The sequence below is a fragment of the Aythya fuligula genome, chromosome 3 (assembly GCF_009819795.1).
Source record: "Aythya fuligula isolate bAytFul2 chromosome 3, bAytFul2.pri, whole genome shotgun sequence".
NCBI lineage: Eukaryota > Metazoa > Chordata > Aves > Anseriformes > Anatidae > Aythya > Aythya fuligula.
Window position 1 is genome coordinate 99,328,312 of NC_045561.1, and position 21,274 is coordinate 99,349,585.

Genomic DNA, 21,274 nt, shown 5'->3' on the forward strand with positions numbered 1-21,274 from the left:
CTTTATTCTACTGTTCTTGAAGTTATCAGTAACCATATATTTATATTGATGTGGAGTATTTTTCCTCAAATATAATGTACTTTTTATTTTTAAAGCACCTCCAAAATGCTTTTCTAGTCTCTAATTTGAGACTAGAAAAGGATTATCTACTTGTGCCATAGCATGTAAAGATAGATATTGGAGAAAGATATAAAAAAAAGTAATTTCCTTTCCAAGCAATAAAAAAGAAGGTTATATATAGCAGAGAACTTGGTTTCTTAGTAACAGAGAAACTTCAAGATTTTGAAAAGATTACCAGCTATGAAAAATACTGAACTTTCACCTGGTTCTATTTGTTTTGAAGCTACAGATAGAATGAATTATTCTTCCATCATAAGATATTTAGGCTATATCTAAACTAAACAGAACAAGGGCAAATGCATTTTAAAGCCAATCTATATGATTAAATTCACTTACCTTGAAAAATTGAGTGGCTATATAAAGTGACTATAGGGAATGCTTTATGGCACATTCCAATTTCAAAACCATATCTATAATTCTACTATTTTAAATATAATTTGAAGTGATTCTAACTAAATTTATAAATTTATTTGCCAGTAAAAGCAAACTTACATAAAAAAAAAATGTTTCCACCTTAATAGAGCTGTACAGTAGAAAATCTGTCCTGTAAAATATGATCAAATCCAAACCGAAATGATTTTTATAATATATGCTAATCAGTTATTATAAATTAAGATGAAAGATACTGCATTTTGAAACATTGATACCTTACCTAGTTTTCATGTGTTGGCTTTTTTGGTATTTTGGCAAAAATATACAAGTTTATTGAGATCCCTATGCAGTGAAATAATGACCAAGATGATTATTTGAAAATTTAGACTAGTTGCCTTACATGTCCTATGAGTAGTGTAATAATTCAGAAAATATGTTTCCATATTCTACTTTGTCTTTGGTGATACTGCATTCTGAAATTAGGCTCTGCATAGCACATTTTGCATGTAGCCACAGGGGAAGTAGAGATGGTAATCATCTCATTAGTTTAGATTATGGAAGATGTTTCTTTTAAATGTGAAGGTTGATTTAGTGTACTCCCACCTTTAAAAAAATAAAGAATAAAATCTATTGACACTCCTTTTCAAAAGATCAGTAAATGTGTCATAACTAAAATCTCATTCCTACTGCGTTCAGTAGAACCAAGGTATTACCTATAGAAAGGGTAGGACTTCGACCCAATGTCAAAGGTATACATTTATAGGTGTGTGTGTATATATATATATATATTCTATACTATATATACTGTATAGGTGTATATAGGTGTGTATATATATATATAGTGAGGAGGATTTTGATTAACCTTTGATGCTTACCTAAAAGGGGAAAAAAATAACATTAGATATATTAATTCTGTTGTTAAACTGTGTAAATTCTGGAGAGTTCATGCATGTTTCTTGTTCATGCCTATGAGAGATGGACCTGCTCTGTATCCTCAAGCCTGTGTGAGGCAGTAATGGGCAGCTTCCACTGTTCATTCATACTGCCCATAATGGTCGTCTGAAGTTGACGGTGTTGCTACACAATCAGTCTTTTTAGAATATTTCTTACCAAGACTGACTAATTTGTTGAAGTGGTCAAGTAATTAGCAGTTCATTAGGGACACAAAAATTTTGCTGAAAATAAATATTTTCTCGTCTAGACAATGAACTTCAAATTAAGGTCATCTATTGATGCAAAATAAAAAAAAATCCACTTAAAGCACAGCAGGTACTCATACAGGCTTATTAAGATGAAGCACATTCATCTGGTCTGACCTACAGCTCTAAGGTGGATCTCAAATTTGGGGCAAACAGTTCATGCACTCATTAAAAAGTGTTATTTACTACAGTCTTTAAAGGGATTTAAAGAGGCCTTCCACATTACAAATGACAAAATAGAAAGGGCAAGAACTTTTCCTTAGGAGTTTATGCATCTTTTAGAAAACTCTTCAATAGAACAGTTTTGGGGGATTCTCAAACATGTTTGAAATAATTGCTTCATTACATACATGGTCTATTCTATGGTCATCATGGACTTAACTCATTCAGATATACCATTTGGGGCCCATCACAGAGATACCATTGCATCCTGCTACTGCTTTGTCATAGAGATTTTCTTTATCTGTTGGCTTAGTTGGTTCATCTTCCCTATCCCATGCCTCCAGCCGCTTATCCAAAATAAAGGGATCCCCAAGTGTGCATTTTCTTCTTTCCAGAGCCATCTATTTCTCTTTTCCACTCAGTGTCAACTGTTGACTTCAGCAATGCCTATTATTGCTAAATTGTTTGTGTTTCATCCGCATCTAAGCAATTATAGTATATAGTGAACATTGCTCCATCCTATTTAGATCCAAACCTATTTAAGAATACCTTTCAGATGGTCTAATTAGGCCCTCTGGACCCAGTTAAAATTTGTTCATGAATTTTAAGCACCAGCAGAATGCCATAGCATTGTTGGTGGGGTGAGTTTTTTTCATCCTTTATATTAAGAAATCTAAGAAGTCAATGATGTTTTTGTCTGCAGGGAACCAGGAGATGAAATAAGGCTTTTCATACCTTTTTATTTGTATAAACAAATGCATAAACACATTTTGTTTTGTTTGTGCATAGGGTATTCCTTCTCAAACCATGAGTAGGGTTCTAAAGATCACACAGACAAAAAAATAATTGAAATTCGTGAGGCTTTCATCATTCAATGTATAGATTATCACGCTTACCAGTTGTCATTAATTCAAGTGTTGCCATATCCACTAAAAAAGGAAAATCATTGACTAATGACACAAATACAAAACCTCTACCTTTATCATTCTAATCATCTCTCAGGCTGGTATTTCTTCTTTTCTGTGTTCTGGTAGCACCCAGAAGAGTGGGGATTTAGTCACAACAAGGATATATCAAGTTGAATGTAATTATTACCATTAAAGGCATCAAGGCATAATAACGTAGTAGCTGGCAACAATGTGAATAAATAATTTACCAAAGTGCTAATCTGAAGGAAGCAGGTCTCCTGCTCTCTTCCAAATTACATATTCTAAATTAGGAATAATCCAACACTTCCCTTGAATTTACTAACTATGTTGCAGGACTCGAATTGACTGGCGGCTAGCAAATGTGACGCCCATCTACAAGAAGGGCTGGAGGGCAGACCCGGGAAACTACAGGCCTGTCAGTTTGACCTCAGTGCCAGGGAAGCTCATGGAGCAGATCCTCTTGAGAGTCATCACACAGCACTTGCAGGGCAAGCAGGCAATCAGGCCCAGTCAGCATGGGTTTATGAAAGGCAGGTCCTGCTTGACGAACCTGATCTCCTTCTATGACAAAGTGACGCACTGGGTGGATGAGGGAAAGGCTGTGGATGTGGTCTACCTTGACTTCAGCAAGGCTTTTGACACCGTCTCCCACAGCATTCTCCTCAAGAAACTGGCTGCTCTTGACTTGGACTGGCGCACGCTTCGTTGGGTTAGAAACTGGCTGGATAGCTGGGCCCAAAGAGTCATGGTAAATGGAGTCAAATCCAGTTGGAGGCCAGTCACTAGTGGCGTCCCCCAGGGCTCGGTGCTTGGGCCGGTCCTCTTTAATATCTTCATCAGTGATCTGGACGAGGGCATTGAGTGCACCCTCAGTAAGTTTGCAGATGACACCAAGCTATGCGCGTGTGTCGATCTGCTCGAGGGTAGGAAGGCTCTGCAGGAGGATCTGGATAGGCTGCACCAATGGGCTGAGGTCAACTGCATGAAGTTTAACAAGGCCAAGTGCCGGGTCCTGCACCTGGGGCGCAATAACCCCAAGCAGAGCTACAGGCTGGGAGATGAGTGGTTGGAAAGCTGCCTGGCAGAGAAGGACCTGGGAGTGATGGTTGATAGTTGGCTGAATATGAGCCAGCAGTGTGCTCAGGTGGCCAAGAAGGCCAACGGCATCCTGGCTTGTATCAGAAACAGTGTGACCAGCAGGGCTAGGCAGGTGATCGTCCCCCTGTACTCGGCTCTGGTGAGGCCGCACCTCGAGTACTGTGTTCAGTTTTGGGCCCCTCGCTACAAGAAGGACATCGAGGTGCTTGAGCGGGTCCAGAGAAGGGTGACGAAGCTGGTGAGAGGCCTGGAGAACAAGTCCTACGAGGAGCGGCTGAGGGAGCTGGGCTTGTTCAGCCTGGAGAAAAGGAGGCTCAGGGGCAACCTTATTGCTCTTTACAGATACCTTAAAGGAGGCTGTAGCGAGGTGGGGGTTGGTCTATTCTCCCACGTGCCTGGTGACAGGACGAGGGGGAATGGGCTTAAGTTGCGCCAGGGGAGTTTTAGGCTGGATGTTAGAAAGAACTTCTTTACCGAAAGGGTTGTGAGGCATTGGAACAGGCTGCCCAGGGAAGTGGTGGAGTCACCATCCCTTGAAGTCTTCAAAAGACGTTTAGATGTAGAGCTTAGGGATATGGTTTAGTGGGGACTGCTAGCGTTAGGTCAGAAGTTGGACTTGATCTTGAGGTCTCTTCCAACCTAGAAATTCTGTGATTCTGTGAATATGTAGAAATAGTTTAATATTTAGAATATGTAGAAATAGTTAAAAACTTAGCAGAATAACTCTCCTCTCAGACAGTGAAAAAAGTCTGAACTTATATAGAAAGGACTTCTTCTGTAACTGCATCTGACTCACTGAGCAGCTATTCCACTCCAAATCCAGTCAGTGTTATCTACAGGATATTGGAAAAATTCACAGAGAAAAAGTCAGAAAATTTATAAGTGAAGGTATAGCGTTGGTCTATATGAAGAAAATATTTTACAGGCAGGTATATTGAAAAATGAAACATAGCAAACTTTTCCCTGATTATGTTTGCTTTTGAAAGAGCCTTTAAAGCATTTAAATCATGTTTTCTCAACAGTGTCCAGGGACTGAATCACATTTCAACATGTACATGAAATTTTCATTAATGCTATAGGTATAAGGAAACATCAGCAGAAGGTCTGGATGCAATCTAATAGTTGTTTGTTTTGTTTTGTTTTGTTTTGAAAAGTATCTCTATACATATTAAAATACTCCTGTGAATCCGTGATGTGCCAGCAGTAGTAAGATCCCATGAATAAACCTGCATAAAATAGACCAAGAATCCTAGATTTCCTATGTATTTTAGAAAACAGCTGTGTAACACAGAACATATTTTTTGTACTTCACAAGACCACATTCAATAATAAAGTTTTTGCATCTCTATTTCATATTTATCTTTGGTTTTCAAATCACTTTACACATTTTTTGGCCAAGGTGAATTCAGCTTTGCATCATTCATGTAAGACATTTATCTACATTATGCAGATGAGCCAGCTGAAATATGACAGATCAAGATATGGTGCAGAATTGTGTTCATACTGAAACTGATACAAATATCCTAACGGATCTTTTTAAAACTAAGCTTTTGTCAAGGATATTGATATTATATCATGTAGGCAATGGAAAAATTTACATTTCAGATAATTTCTATGTAAATTTTTAATTAGTGAGTATTATTATTGTATCCTTTGTTCCCACATGTGATACAGAGCTGTTAATTTTATTTGCTCTGCAACCAGCCTGTTATCATGCACTGTGTTTACTGCCCTAATGCTTCATCATAATACAAAAACATTAATCATTTATCTGTAGTTCTAGGTAACAGTGTGTAACAGAGTCCTTAATCAAATTTCTTTCTCTTTAGAACGTGCTGTGGAGGTTTAAATTCTCTCAGCTCAAAGGCTCTTCAGATGATGGGAAAACGAAAGTAAAGCTGCTTTTTCAGAATCTAGACACAAAACAAATTGAGACAAAGGTAAGTGACATATTCCTTCTCAGTTTAGTAAGAAATGAAATGGAATTATCAATTTCATTTACTGCAGCACTTGCAAATGGTGAACTGCAAATCACAGTTTATCTTTTTTTCTCCTATTCTGTAGAAACTCCACAATAAATAAAGTGATATAACATCTATAAATTTATTGCAGTATTTGTACAAGTCTGTTACTGAGCTGTGTTTTGATGGTGTTTCACTATATCAGAAAGATGATTTCTTTAGTGCAGTTGTTTAGCCTACCTGTAATCATACAGTACCTTAAAATTGCTTTTGACAAGGATAAAGGAAAAATAAAACTATTTAATGACTAAATACATTTTAAGCTGCTGCATAGTAGACAAATTCAAGCAAATATGTTTAAGATATGCAGAAAATAAAATATTGTGTAACTTTTACTAGGAAATAACCTTAAAAGAGGCCAGGCACTTCCTGAAATCTATTGGTTCTACTGTGACTTAGGAGCTTTGCGGGATCTGGCATCAAGTTGTGGTGACAGCCAGTCACTACTATAGATGAGATACTGCTGGTGTCTGTTTCTGCTTCTGGCAATATGATATGGTTGTGAAACTTAGAATTCAGATTCCCAACTGAACTTCAGCAGTTTCTAATTCAGGGTTGTACTTTGAATTATCATTGTGAGGTGTAGCTGTAATGCCTGAATCTGGCCTCAGCTTCTCCTCTGTGATCCTAAGCTTCTTGCAGTTGTACACACAACTTAAGGGACTGGATGAAAATTGGAGAAATGGAATACTAAGGTAGAGATCATTGATGAATAAACAGAGTGAAGAATAATTCAATAAAACATAAATAAATGAAGACAGAATTATTCAATCATGACGTTCTGAAAGGAATGAGAACTTTGATTTGATATGACAAAGAAGAGGAAGGCAAGAGTGAGGTTCAGCTGGGATTTGGTGGACAAAAGTCAAAGAAAAATCAAAAAACAAACAAACGAACAACAAAACAAACAAACAAAAAAACAACCATGAAGATCTATGAAAGCTCTCAAATACTATTACCTGGAGTTATACTGATTAAAATGACCTATAAAGTGAAAATTTGCTGCAATGACCATATCACAAAGGTAGAACAGATAATATCTTTACCTATCCTTTAAGATTTTCTATTCTCATTAAGATTTCACATTAAATGGGACTGTGCTAGAACTATGCAGCCTCCCTGCTCCAGATACTTGGTTCATATATTTTCACAGAATCACAGAATCATCTAGGTTGGAAGAGACCACCAAGATCACTGAGTCCAACCTCTGACCTAACACTAACAAGTCCTCCACTAAACCATATCCCGAAGCTCTACATCTAAACATCTTTTAAAGACCTCCAGGGATGGTGATTCAACCACTTCCCTGGGCAGCCCATTCCAATGCCTAACAGCCCTTTCAGTAAAGAAGTTCTTCCTAACATCCAACCTAAATCTCCCCTGGTGCAACTTAAGCCCATTCCCCCTCGTCCTGTCACCAGGCACGTGGGAGAACAGACCAACCCTCCCCTCGCTACAGCCTCCTTTAAGGTACCTGTAGAGTGCAATAAGGTCGCCCCTGAGCCTCCTCTTCTCCAGGCTGAACAAGCCCAGCTCCCTCAGCTGCTCTTTGTAGCACTTGTTCTCTAGACCCCTCACCAGCTTCGTCACCCTTCTCTGGACCCACTCAAGCACCTCGATGTCCTTCTTGTAGCGAGGGGCCCAAAACTGAACGCAGTACTCGAGGTGCGGCTTCACCAGAGCTGAGTAAAGGGGGACGATCACGTCCCTAGCCCTGCTGGCCACACTGTTTCTGATACAAGCCAGGATGCCGTTGGCTTTCTTGGCCACCTGAGCACACTGCTGGCTCATATTCAGCTGACTATCAACCAATACTCCCAGGTCCTTCTCTGCCAGGCAGCTTTCTAACCACTCATCTCCCAGGCTGTATCTCTGCTTGGGGTCAAGTATATGTCCCTACACTTCTAAATGGTATTATTTCTTAGACTTTGGAATTAGAGAGTAATCATGAAATAAGCATCTCTAATACCCATAGTACATACTGCAGTAACTGCCTCAGCTTAGTGTACTGAAAAAGCCAGATGTTGCTGTATGGTGAAATGCAGCCAATAATCAGGAATAGAAAATGTCATCAAATACTAGAAATTTCATTTCCACTACATGTGAAATAAAGCTTGATACAGATGACTTATGTTCACTTGGCAGTAATCAGTAGCATTAAGGTTGCAAAAAATTTTTCCAGATTACATTGAGTTCTATATGCTTATAAAATCTTTGGGAAAAAAAAATCACATTTGGAAATTCCATTTTTGCATCTTGGTTACTAGCTAGAGATGGTATTTTTTCTCCTACAAATTTTGAGCAAAGTGCTTCTTCCTGTGCACTTCAGTTTTATGTGAAGAACAATATATTTTTCCATTATTATTTTTTTTTTCAATTCAAAGGCACTAGTAAGTCCTAGATTCCTGTCAGTTGTATCTTCTTCAGGTCCTTCATATTCCCTACAACTTCCCCTTAAACTTTACCATTTCAATACTTCTCTGTACTTACTCTTCCTTTAATACTTCCAATAATACCACTTCAAATCCTTGAAACCCCTGCAAAGTCAGCAGAATGCCTGATAATGGGAAAAAAGCAGTTGTTGCAGATAGTTTGCAGGTATGTGTCTATTAACTATTTAGACAACCCATATTCAATAGGTGGCCAAGTGACCCCTACCCCAGTTGTTGGTCAGGGCAGGAAAGGACAGTGATCCTCCTGCCTTCACTTCAGCATGGGGTGGTGCCAGGACCTCCCAATGTGTCACATCAGCAACTTGTAACACAATTCTAGAAATTCAGCTCCTTTGAGGTATCCACCACTTCAACAAATGTGAAAATTGCACAAGTGTGTACCTATGTAATTTCGGCATGTTATTTGTTTAGGAAATCAGATTTTTTTTTTTAAAGCTCTTAAAAAATCTGTTTGCAGCATAGCATGTAAATGTTTTTCTATGAAGGAGTAGCTTTGCAGCTGTTTTGAAAGGAGGGGGAGGAAGACTAGTTATGAAGTGTTCCTGGACCATGGCATTAATATATAGTTTATATGTCTGTGTGCTCTTCCTTGAATCAAAAGTTTGTAATTATTTGAGCTGCAGATGCCCTTTCATGTCCCTTTGGCAAGGGGCTCTTAAACCTCTTCAGCCAAATGGAACATATTCATTACACATAGATTCACAGAATGACTTAGGTTGGAAGGGAACTTAAAGATCATCTAATTCCAATCCCCCTGCCATAGGCAGAAACACCTTGCACTTGACCACGTTGCTCAGAACCTCTTCCAAGCCGGCCTTGAACACTTCCAGGGATGGGGCAACCACAGCTTCTGTGGGCAGCCTGTGCCAGTGCCTCACCACCCCGAGTGAAGAATTTCTTCCTTGTATCTAATCTAAATCTTCTGTCTTTAAAGCCATTACTCCTTGTACTATCACTACAATCCCTGACAAAGAGTTTCCCCCCAGCTTTCCTGTAGGTACTGGAAGGCTGCTACATTTTAGGTACTGGAAGGCTGCTGTAATGACTCCCTGGAACGTTCTCTTGTCTAGGCCAAATAACCCCAGTTCCATCAGCTGTTCTTTGTAGAAGTGCTCTAGCCCTCTGATCATCTTCATGCCCCCCCCCCCCGCCCCGGACCTGCTCTAACAGATCTATGCCTTTCTTATGCTGTGGGCCCCAGAGGTGAATGCAGCGCTCCAGGTGGAGTCACAGAAGAGAAAGCAGAGGGGGAGAGTCACCTCCCTCGACCTGCTGGCCACACTTCTTTTGATGCAGCCCAGGATACGGTTGCCTTTCTGGGCGGCAAGCACACGTTAATGGCTTGTGTTGAGCTTCTTATCAACCAACACATCCCCAGGTCCTTCTCCTCTGGGCTGCTCTCAATCCATTTTCCACCCAGTCTGTATTTGTGCTTGGGATTGCCCCAGACTATATGTAGACCTTGCACTTTGCCTAAGAAGAAAAAGAATCTGTGAATATTTTAGTAGCGGGGAGAGCTGAAGTCATGAAAGCAAATAATAATTCATAGCTTACTGCGTAAACTGAGCAAATAGCAGACGAGAAGGGTACATTCTGTGCTTTTTTTGTTTGCTTCAGTTATCAAAAAAAAAAAAAAAGGAAAAAAATTACACCCCACATTACAAGATCAAGGGGTTATAAAGAAAAGCCAGAATATGGAGGGAAAATGGTTGGAGTATTTTTAAATAATAGTTTTCACACTAGGAGGCAGTGGAAGTTGTGTTTGAGAAGTCCAGGTAAATAAGTAAAATTACAGAAAGATAATTTTTTTTCTTTAAAGGACCAAGGGGAGATGTAGAAACATATAGACCAGTCAGCCTCAATTTGATAGTAGAAAAATACAACATTATTAAATAAACACAAAGATTATTGAATAAACAATTTGTAATTACATAATTATAGAGAAAATAACAGAATTGTAGGAAGCAAGGTAGATTTTTGAAATGAGATTCTGTTAAAGTTGCCTCATTTCCATTTTTTGACAGGATAACTGCTGTGGGAGGAAACAATAGTCATGATTTGTCTCGATTTTATTCAAATTTTATGTGATATTCTCATAAGTAATTTTGGTAAATAGAACCTAAGTTACCATAAAATCAACTGAGTAATTGAAAAAGCAATTTAAAAAGTAGGTTCCATCAGTTGCTTGAAAAAATAGAAGAATATAAAATACCCAAATTTTCCTGATCAAGAGTCACACTCCTTTAATTTCCTGTCTGGTGAAGGTTTGAAGCTGGAGCATGCTCAGCAAAAATAATATCTTGGCAAGTAAATTTTCCAGTTAACAAATTTGGATAGATTACACAGGAATAATAAAAAACAACCTCTGATGCAAATCTTGTCTTCCTGCCAAATTTTAAAGTCTTAGGAATTTTGCCTAAAGTTTTCTTTTGAAGAGTAATTTTGTTGCTGGCACAGTAAATATCGGCGAAAACATTTTATATTTGGCAAAGTTGTATATAACTTACGTACCTGAACACATGGTCCAGTACAGACAAAGTTCCAAGTAATGTCAATAACGTTAGATATTCTGAGTCTACATGGCAAGTACACTTGCTTTAAAAAAAAAAAAAAAAAAAGAGAGTTACTAATATTTCTAAGATTGTATTCATGTTTTAACTCTAGCTACCTGGAAGATAAGATCTTTTTTTTTTTTTCCAGGCATATTTTAATTGAGCCATATAAGCATTTTTTTCTCATCTTGTTTTGTTTCTATCCTCTGTTGAAAAGAAAAATGGAATTATATTTTAGCAATTCATTCAAACAGAGAAAGGAAAGAGACCTTATTTATCTTTCTTCACTACATTTCCTCTTTTACCAACTTGGTCACAAATATTTAATTGAAGAAAGAATACAAAAATAAATCATATTTTCACTAGTCTGTTGTGAGCCATATTCAAGCATTCAAGTAAATGTTGCTTTTCTCATGCACTTCCTGTCTGTTATGCATATAGCGTAAGAACCCTGCATATTTATCAGAGTGCATACAGTATTTTTTCTTCACTGACTTCAAGCCTCAACATAGTTGTACAAGAGCACACTCTGATATGCTTTTGCAATTAGACTGTGCAGCACAGTTTGCAACAAACCCTTTTTTATTTAAAACAGGAGAATTTCAGAAGAGTGATCAAGGACAAGTCAGCAACTGTGCTTCTGCCTTTAGATTTACTATATGCACCTGAGAGGAAATGTATTCCACATTAGTTGAGAGATATGGGATATTAAAGAGAGTCCAAGTAAAGCTCTCTCTTTATAGCAACATTAATCTCTAGCATCAATAAACCATAATCTAGCACTCAAGCCCGTCTGTTTTTTTATTAATATGGGTCTTTTCTTGCTGAAGTCTGGTAGTTTACTACTGAACATCTTGAGAGCTTGAAAAACATTTGCAAGATTATGATGGATATCAGTTAAGACTTTACCCATTTGACAGTATTGGACAGTCTGATTGCTGTTGGAAATTAATTTTAATATTTTCTGGAAGGGGTGAATTTAATTGCCTGCTCCTAGACAAGCATCTTCAGAACAACTTTTCAGATGCCTTTCTTATGCATTAGTAAAGTTTGCGTCTGCCAATGCCACATTTAAACGTATTCCAGATTTGACAGTAGACAGTGGCAGTCGGAATCACTGAAGCTGACACTGAAAAGTCATCTGATTCTTCTTGGTCCCTGTAGAACACTTAAAAAAACTTAAGTACGATTCATAGATAGAGTTGCAATTTATCTGGCATTGATTTTTGGCACCATGGATCTAGTTCTTATGCTTACAAGGTAAGAGCACCATTTTAATTTGCATGTGTGTGTGTGTAAATAATAGTCACAAATATTCACAAAGAGTTTTAAATAAAAATTTACAGCTGAGCAAGCTTTCATACCTCATTCCATAGCCAAAAATTTATTTTTGCCTGTTTATAACAGTTTTAAGCTGCACAGTACTAACACATTTGTTCTTTTCAACCATTATATGGCAACCAAGCTGTGGTATACTTTCTAAAATTTAGAACTGAATTTAGAATTTCTTGTTCTGTTTTGACTCCCATGAGGACTACAGTTTAAACCTAGATATTATTTGTTTTTGTTGTTGTTGTTGTTTTTGTTTTTGTTTTGTTTTGTTTTACTTTCCAAAAAAAAGAATGGTTAGCATTTCAATCAAAAAGAATGAAATAACATGCTGAAGAATGCAGTGGTAACAGTTGTACTCATGTCAACAATTAATAAACACTAAGACTCACCAATGTCCTTAAAGAAGTCATGAAATGCACAGGTGCAGAAAATGTAGATGCTGACAGATAGAGCCTTTACACAATACAGGCTCATATCTTGTTCAAATAGTGATTCAACATCTCTCAGAAGTAATCAATAAACTTAAGTGTGTGTGTGGTAGTGGTGCAACAGGCCTGTTAAAGTCTTTATGATATATCATATATCCAACTGTTATAGGTGGGTGGGCAAAGCAAAAACATACATTTTTCTTACTTGGCTGTGCACGTACAATGATCAAGGTCAGTGCAGTGTGCACATATTTTATATTCTCAGTACCAGCAGGCAGTTTTGTAGTCGTGTCTTCCCACTGCTTTAATCCAATCTTTTATGCTCTTCCTTGCTTGCTGTCTTCCTTCTAGTGCCTTTGCTGTACTTAACTGCTTATTAGGATGCATATAGAAAACTGAAATAGCCTTGATTATTGAAATATTAGACATGCAGAGATTCTTCTAAATACACATAAAATAGACAATTGTAATTAAGGAAAAAAAAAAAAAAAAAAAAAAAACACAATACAGCAGTCACAGATGAGGCAAGCAAGCAGATAGGTGGAGTTAGATGATGCAGGGCAGATAACTCAGTTATCTGCCTGGCTGGGTATGTTACTTTAAAAAATAGAGATTGGAGTGATTCTTTTCTTAGAAAGAAGTATCATTGGTGTTATTTTCTACAAAAACAAAACAAAAAACAAAACAAAACAAAACTAAAAATCACATTACATTCTAAACCTGAAAAAGAAAAATTTGCACCCTATAAACCATACTCCAGATGGTCATTTGTTAGCAGACTTTGTCTCCATGTCCTCTGACAATGCAGTATCTACATTTCCCCTGTCCCTCATGCCATCCCTATCTTTCACCAAATCCATATTTCCAAATTAAACCCCTAATCCTCTTCCCCTTTCCCTGTTGTAATCTTCATCCAAGAATATATTCACCACCAGAACACCAGTTCTCTGATCTAACTCCATCCTCAAATTGGGGCACAGGCCTGTACCCCAACATCTGTTCTGGATATACACGACTGCCCCTTGCTAGACAGCTTCAAGGTTGTGAAGGCATCAAGTGTCTCTCAGGGACAAAGCACCACATCCCCACCCTCATTTATGTCCTACTTTGTCAAATACTCTTGTGATTAATTGGATTTCTCAGGCCTCAGGGTGAACATTACTTCTCTGATGACCATATCTAACACAGTATCGCAGTTGACCATATCAGAGCCCTGCAACAGAATACTTTCAGAGTTCTTCTTCTCTCTTCGTATGATCTCACCCTAATAGAAAACAATATAAAATAGTGAAGATGTTAGAGAACATAAGGGAAGTGAGCTAACTGTTAAATTACATGTATAAAGCTCATATGCTACCTGTTTGGCTACCTTGTTCTATAACAATTTCCAAAAACAGTACCGCTCTTAAAAGTAATCCCTCTGAGGGACCTGCAGCGTTATCTGGAGAAAACAGAGTGCTGTCTTCACTTAAAACACAGGTTTGGCAATGCTTTTCCTCTTTCAACTGCATGTAAATTATATTATATAGAAATAAGATCATATTGTAAGTATCCAAAAGATTAATTTTAACAGATTAGACAAAATTCTGAGGTACATGGGAGGAACTGCCGCAGTTTGGTCTGTACTCTGATAGAATCAATGAGCACTGTGCAGTAGGGGAATTGGATTGACTCCCACTGATGACACATTCCTATCTCTCCTCTTTTCTTATCCAAAAACTCTTCACATAATATTGTTGGAGCAGTCTGAAATCCTGCCTACAGTCTGTGTTAGCTATCTCTAATTGTTTTTCTTGATAAATATGTACAGCTTAGAAGTGAATATATTTGCAGAAAGGAAATGAAAAGCTTTGTAAAAGGCTCTGAGCTCTTTTAGCTTCAGACACTCAATATGTTGAATGTCATAATGAATCAGTCAGAACCTAAGGTGAAATTGTTGGATGAGTTCCGTTAATTTTGGAGCAAATCTAAGACTAATGTGAGTGCTTTTGTATTTTATTATTTATTGTTTTTAAATATTATAATTCAAGAGATTTAAACTTTGACTTAAGCTGAGAACATATACATTATTCTATAGTATTTTATACAGAGTAGCATTTATTAAAAGTCCTGTGTGTATGCTAGATTTTAGTTGTGTAAAACTTAATACAAAGGGAGTTAAATAATGGCACTACTTTTTTTCTGAATGTTTACATTAATTTTATATTGTTTATGATAGACATATATTGTCAATAAAATACAAATAAAATAACAATAAAATGTTTTAAGAAACGTTTCCTTATGACCATATCTATCAATCAAAATAGAAGTGGTTTCTTTATGCCTCCAAAAAATCAGAATAAAGATTACATGGTCTAAATTGCTCAAAGGATTTTAACCAACACTTACGCTTCATTTTTCTTCTGCAATGAGATCTAATGTTGAGTATGAGGCCCAAATGAATATTTCAGCAACTGAATGCCAATTATTACACATTACTGAAGTGCTTGGTTTGATATTAGTTCTCAAGAGATTTTTCTTCTTTTAGGGCAATTATTTCTTAACCTATTAACTAGCAAGTACACAAAAACAGAAGTTTGAGAGAGTTTTGCTACTTCCCTTGATGTTATCTTATTTTTTTTATTATTATTTAACTAGATATGAATCATAATAAATTGCACAGCCTGTTCATTGGTTGTGTTGGCTTATGCCTCTATTGTTTTCATAAGATTATAGGGTGTTTTGTGTTTGTTATTATTTAGAATCTTGGAAGTGTCCAAGATTTCCATATAAATGGAAATTTATGGAAATCTACTTTCCAAGTGTCCATAATTTCCATATAATTTCCATTTAATTTAATTTCAGTTTAATTTCCATTAAGTACAGGGGGGTCCATAGTTGTTTAACACAATTAAGAGAACTTCTATAATTGACAGATTGTTTTACTCCAGTTAAGGTATATTTATCTGCTCACACAGAAGCAACCAAGTGCAGCATTTAAAGGCGTAAGGGTTTATGAACTTTTTTGCAATTAGATGTTGCAGGTAGCAACATTTTCCAGAATACATTTTGATAAACTTGTGCTGGTTGACTAGAGATTGGAAGTAGTGGGAAGTCACCTAGCAGTTTGCATTGCGTTTCAAATCCATTGAATTATACACTCAGAAAGCAGAATTTTGTAGTAAAGAGCAATGAAAGATGAATAACAGCACACCTCCCTAAACCTTGATTTAATCAAGATGCAATGTTTAAGATTCCTTAATTTTTGTCACTCATCTCTAATTTATTCTCCTTTGTTAGCTGCTTTCAGATAAAAGAATATCTGACTTTTATTGCAATATTTCTTTAAAATCTACTCATAAAAACTAAAATGTTCTCCCATTGCATGGAAGGAAAATAAGCAAGGAAATATTGCAGAGGCACATTGTATAAGAGATCCAATTATAGTAATCTGTTTATAATGGCTTATTAATTCAAATGAAAAATGGCCTGTGCATAGTGTCTGAATTCACCTATTTTTACTTTAAAAGCTGTAGGAAAACTTCAAAAATTTTTGAAGGGATAGGGGAGTCATTTCATTTATGTTAACAAATTCTCAAAGCTATAGAATTACAAAATTCTTGTGGTTCAAGATTCTGGAAAGTTAAAATTTATTTGTCTGGTAATGAACCACTAAACACAAATTATTATATACATCCAAATACCTCTGCTTACATATTCTGTGTAGGATTTAGGGGATGAAAGCATTGTTCTCCCAGGCTTATGTGTGCACTGAGAGAACAATCTCTGAGTGCTTGCTTCCAAAACGTACTCTGTCCAAAGGTTACTGTGTCTGAGGAGGACTTTTCTGTAGCTTTCTTGGATGTTTCATTGAGCATGAAGGCATTTGTAAGGCCTTTATAGTGCAAAAGGCACTTGTAAGGCCATGATACCATGGGTATCATGGTGTTATGAGCATATCCTGGAAGCATGCTGAATATGATCCCATTACTCTTGTTGTACGGTAATATTGCTTATTGCCACAATATGCTGGCAAAGTAGACAGTAAAAGAAGATTACATTTGTCTGAGAATAATAGATTTGTTTAGTGGAAAATAAAATCCCTGAGACAATAAACTATATGTGCCTGAGCTTGTAAGGAAACAGTGCACAATTGTTTGAAAAAATATATATACTCATCTTCATCATGAACTAGAGTCTTCAAATATTGAAAGTCTGTTGCCACCTTCTTCTTCCACCTTTTTATTTTTCATGTGTCTGATCCTGTTTGCTTCATAATTCCACCAGAATCCCTGGCTATTTCCTGAATGAAACAGTAAAAAGGCAAATATCAACTTGGTTTTATTCTGCAGAATGTGAGGTAGAATAAGAGTCTACAATTTGTGTTCTCCTGCTTGTAGCCTAGTCAGTATTGAAAAATAAACAATGAACCTCTATTTTTGATCATTTTATTTAAAAAAAAAAAAAAAAGTTGGTTTGTTTGTTGTTTAAATAATTTGAAATCCCCAATGAGTTAATTTCATTCAGGCTCTTGGAGACCACATTTGTCCTATGAAAACTCTTATTAGCATTTGTCTTAGAGGGAAATCAAGCAGTTTTTCCTGTATTTAGATTGAACATTGTGTCCTGTATCACACCAGACTATTTATTTGCTTTATTTATTTATTTATTTATTTATTTATTATTTACTTAAAACATCCGGATTGGTTTTATTTCTACTGAGCCAAGTACAACTGTTTTTTAAAAACAAAGTATAGTACACTTAAACTGGGGAATCTACCAAGCAGAAGCAAAGAAATATGGCTAAACTAAATCACATATTTTATGTGAACATAGTTAGTCTGGCTTATGAATCTTGCCAAATGCTTACAGGTTGCTTTCCCGTAATGAAATCACAGTATTACTTGTTGTGTATCAGCACCTGAGTTAGTCATTATCTGCCTTCTGTGGAGATGTACAAAATGACCTCGTATTCTGGTAATACTTTACTGCCACAGAAGAGGAGACAGTATGATTACGATCATATAACAAAGAGACATAAAATATTTATTAAAAATAATAAAGGTATCTATCACTATGGCTGTTACTTACTTAACAGTATGTTCATACACCAAATGTTCATATACCAGATGTTTACAAGGACACCTGTCCCATTATCTTTAGCTTCTGAAGGAATCGACTACCTCAAAATAAAAAGTCAGTAAAATAAAGATGTTGAAAAGGAGAATAAAGAAGAAGGTATATAAAAGTTATATATTTCAGGGAAGTGCTTAATCACAACAATATTGGAAGTAGGGTAGTAAGGAATACTGGAAAAATAAAAATTCCATGATGAAAAAATAAATCTCTCAAAATCTCTCAAATGCCAAACATCTTACAATGAACACTGCACATCTGGACAAGCAGAAAAACAGTTTCTGACTACCTGTAGTATTTTTTTTAAATATTGTAGTACAGACAGATGAGATTCATCATAGTGGTCCATTTTCTGGTATATTCTTGTTAACTCCTTTGGTTCCTTGAACACTCAAAGGTGTTGCAGAAGTGTGGTTAATGCAGGTGTCTTCAGAATGTCCGCTTTAGCAAGGTTGGGCAGATCCTGAAGCTATTACTCATGTAAGTAACTCTTCATTCTCAGGAGTACTTCCAGTAGTTTCAGTTAGGAGGTCCCTGAGTATGGACAGTGCCTGCGGTGGGCTGTCCCCCCCCAGCAGCTGACCACCCATTCAGCTACCTGCCCCACCATCAGTGGGAGGGAAGAGCAGAAATGAGCACATTTGTAGGTCAGAAGTAATAATAATAATAATAATCGTCATCATCATCATCATCTGCAATATATCTTGCAAAATTTAACTTAAATTAAGACATTTAATTACTGGTTCAGGTGCTGGGAAAGAAAGATCACATTTAAACACTTAGGAAAAACACCTTTCATCCCTTTTCCCCAGTTCAGAGACCTCTGCTCCCAGTTTCCCCCCATCTTTGCTATAAGATATACTCAGGCCTTCTGGTGAGGTGGCACATGAAGTTGGGGTTAAGATGCAATGGTTTCTTTCTGACACTTCTCGATTCTCATTTTATTCCTTTGTTGCTCCTTCCTTCCTACTCATTTCCTCTGCTCCAACACGGGTCCCCAATGGGCTGCAGTCTTTTTGAGGGTGTTTACCATGGAGCACTTTCTGCTGCACTGTCCCACTTTCTGCTGCATTGTCCTTGTTGCTTTTTTTTTTTTTTTTTTTTTTAATTTGCTGCCCTTTCTTAAGTGTATTTTTAATCACCACCATCTTGAGTGCTGGGCCTGGCCGTGCCCTGCAGTGGGGCCTTTGGAGTCAGCTGGAACCACCTGTGTCCGGCATGGGGCATCCCCAGCCTCTCATAGAATCACAAAATCATCAAGGTTTGAAAAGACCTCCAAGATCATTTGGTCCAACCTCTACCACCAATATTAGCCACTAAACTATGTCCCTAAGCACCAGGTCCAACCTTTCCTTAAACACCCCCAGGGACGGTGACTCCACCACCTCCTTGGGCAACCTGTTCCAATGTCTGACCGCTCTTTCTGAGAAGAAATATCTCCTCTCCTAATTTCCAACCTAAACCTTTCCTGGAACAACTTGCTCTCCTTACAGAGGCTGCCTATGCAGTCTTCCCACTACCAAAAATTTGCCAGCAATGGCCAATACAAAGTTGCCTTTGATAGCAAAATGGTTTCCTGAACAGGAATACATTCCAAATGTTCTGTCTAAGGCAATTATGTTTAGGAGATATTGTAAAATACTGTAATAGGAAAATCAGAAGTTCAGTGCTTTAATTTTCATTTAAAAATAAGCAGATAGGTTATTCCCTGATAAGCTACTATGTAACCAGTACCTTTAAATGCATATCCTGTTGAAATCAAATGTGTTCTCCCCAAACCAAAAACTATACCCAGTGTCCAGCTGCAGATTTTACAAAGAGTAACATCATATAAATTTAACATGCTTTTTATACTATATTTTTTGTTATTATGTTAGAATATTGGTCCATTTCTGTCTGTTGAGATTGGGAAAGAGAAATGTTGTCCATTGTGCACAGGTGAAATATTTTATAAAAAGTCAAGGGAATCTGAGACCTGGTTAAGAGTATTTTTCTTGCTGAATTGGGGCATATGAATTTCAAATAGCCCTATTTTTATGTGCAAGCTGTGGTATGAGTTTATCTTTGCTTCCACCTGGCCTCTGTCCTTCTAGCTTCCTTCCTTTAGAGGCTGCCAAGGTATGTGTCCTCATCAGCCTCCCCTGGCTGAGACTTGAAACCACATCATTCCCAAACACCTTTAACTTTTCAAATAATTTAAAACATGGGGTGATATTTAAATGTTCTTGCAAGTTGAATGCTTTCATTGCCTAAGCTGAGTGAAATGTAAACAATGAAGCAGCAGAGGGTGAAAATTAAATTGACATACTGCACTTCCAGTGAATGAGGTATGGATATCCATCTTTTATTCTTAGCACTTTTAAATTTACAGTTCCCTTTAAAGGTTCAAATTTTCATTTAAAGTCCATTGCCGTTTGCTGATTAGTCTTTTCTGTATTTATGTAAAAAATTTATAGACCTGAATATGAAATCATGTTTTCTCTCTTTTTTCTCTTGCTTCCTCTTTCAGGAACTTGAATTTCAGGATTTGACGGCAGTATTACACTGTATTCACTCCTTCATAGCAGCAAAAGTGGCATCTGTGGATCCAGTATTCATAGACAGCCAGAGCATTGCAAGAAAATATATGTACAGTAACTGATATAAGATTATATGTAGTGATTATGGAAAATAAATTATTTTCTTAAAGAAAGTAGTTATTTCATGCACAATATTGCAACTTTGTGATTTTCTAAGAAGTCTGTAGTTGTGTTATCTGTAATGTTAACAGTTTTCACAATCTGTTCAATATTTTGAATCTATGAGTTAACAAATATTAAGTCAAACTGAATCAGTTTGTTGTCTTCAGCATTAATGTAAAATTCTGAGCAAATATTCATTCAATAACATTTGTGGTGTCATTTTGATTTCTGTTCTTATGGTCACACATATCCCCCATATCAGATAAAAACATGGACTAACGTTTGAAAAGTGTGTGTCCAAAGATTGGCCTCTTAAGTGCATTTTGAAAATTGCTGCAGCCCTCACTGTAGAAAAAAAAAAAACAAAAAAACAAAAAAACATAAAACAAAAAAAACTAATTATTCTAGAAAACTGCAATAAGAATTGATCTTAAAACACAATGTACTCTATTTGAGACTGAGGAAAAGGCATAAGCACGCATTTGACATAACTATAAGCACCGACCTGTAGGGTTTTCTTATATATTATTGAAGTTTCCATGAATCAGTCATCTAATCATTCATAGATTGCCTTGACATTAGCCTCAGATGTGATGCTGTGCAGACATTCTTCAGTGACTTCTTTGCTTGGCAGAGGATGTTGTCAGTATGGTGATAGCTGGACATAAAGATTTTTCTAGCTCACTTAACTTTTTATTTTCCTTTACCTCTAATCCTGATTTACATACATGCTTAAATAGAAATGAAAAGAGTTTCTCCTTGCTAAGAAAATAATGCAGGTCTACTTTTAGCATATCCTTAACATTCCTTTT

The 21,274-nt window shown here is 36.7% G+C and overlaps 1 protein-coding gene across 4 annotated transcripts in view; it reads left to right on the forward strand.

The window, feature by feature from the left end:
• SNTG2 (syntrophin gamma 2) overlaps positions 1 to 20,825 on the forward strand; it is a 241,631-nt gene extending 220,806 nt beyond the window's left edge. For all 4 annotated transcript variants that reach the window (XM_032184891.1, XM_032184892.1, XM_032184893.1 and 1 more), the window contains 2 exons: positions 5,710 to 5,820; positions 20,291 to 20,825. In XM_032184891.1, the coding sequence (XP_032040782.1) occupies positions 5,710 to 5,820; positions 20,291 to 20,422 (243 nt within the window). In that variant the 3' untranslated portion in view covers positions 20,423 to 20,825. The remainder of the gene's footprint in view (positions 1 to 5,709; positions 5,821 to 20,290) is intronic.
• Positions 20,826 to 21,274: the final 449 nt, after the last annotated feature.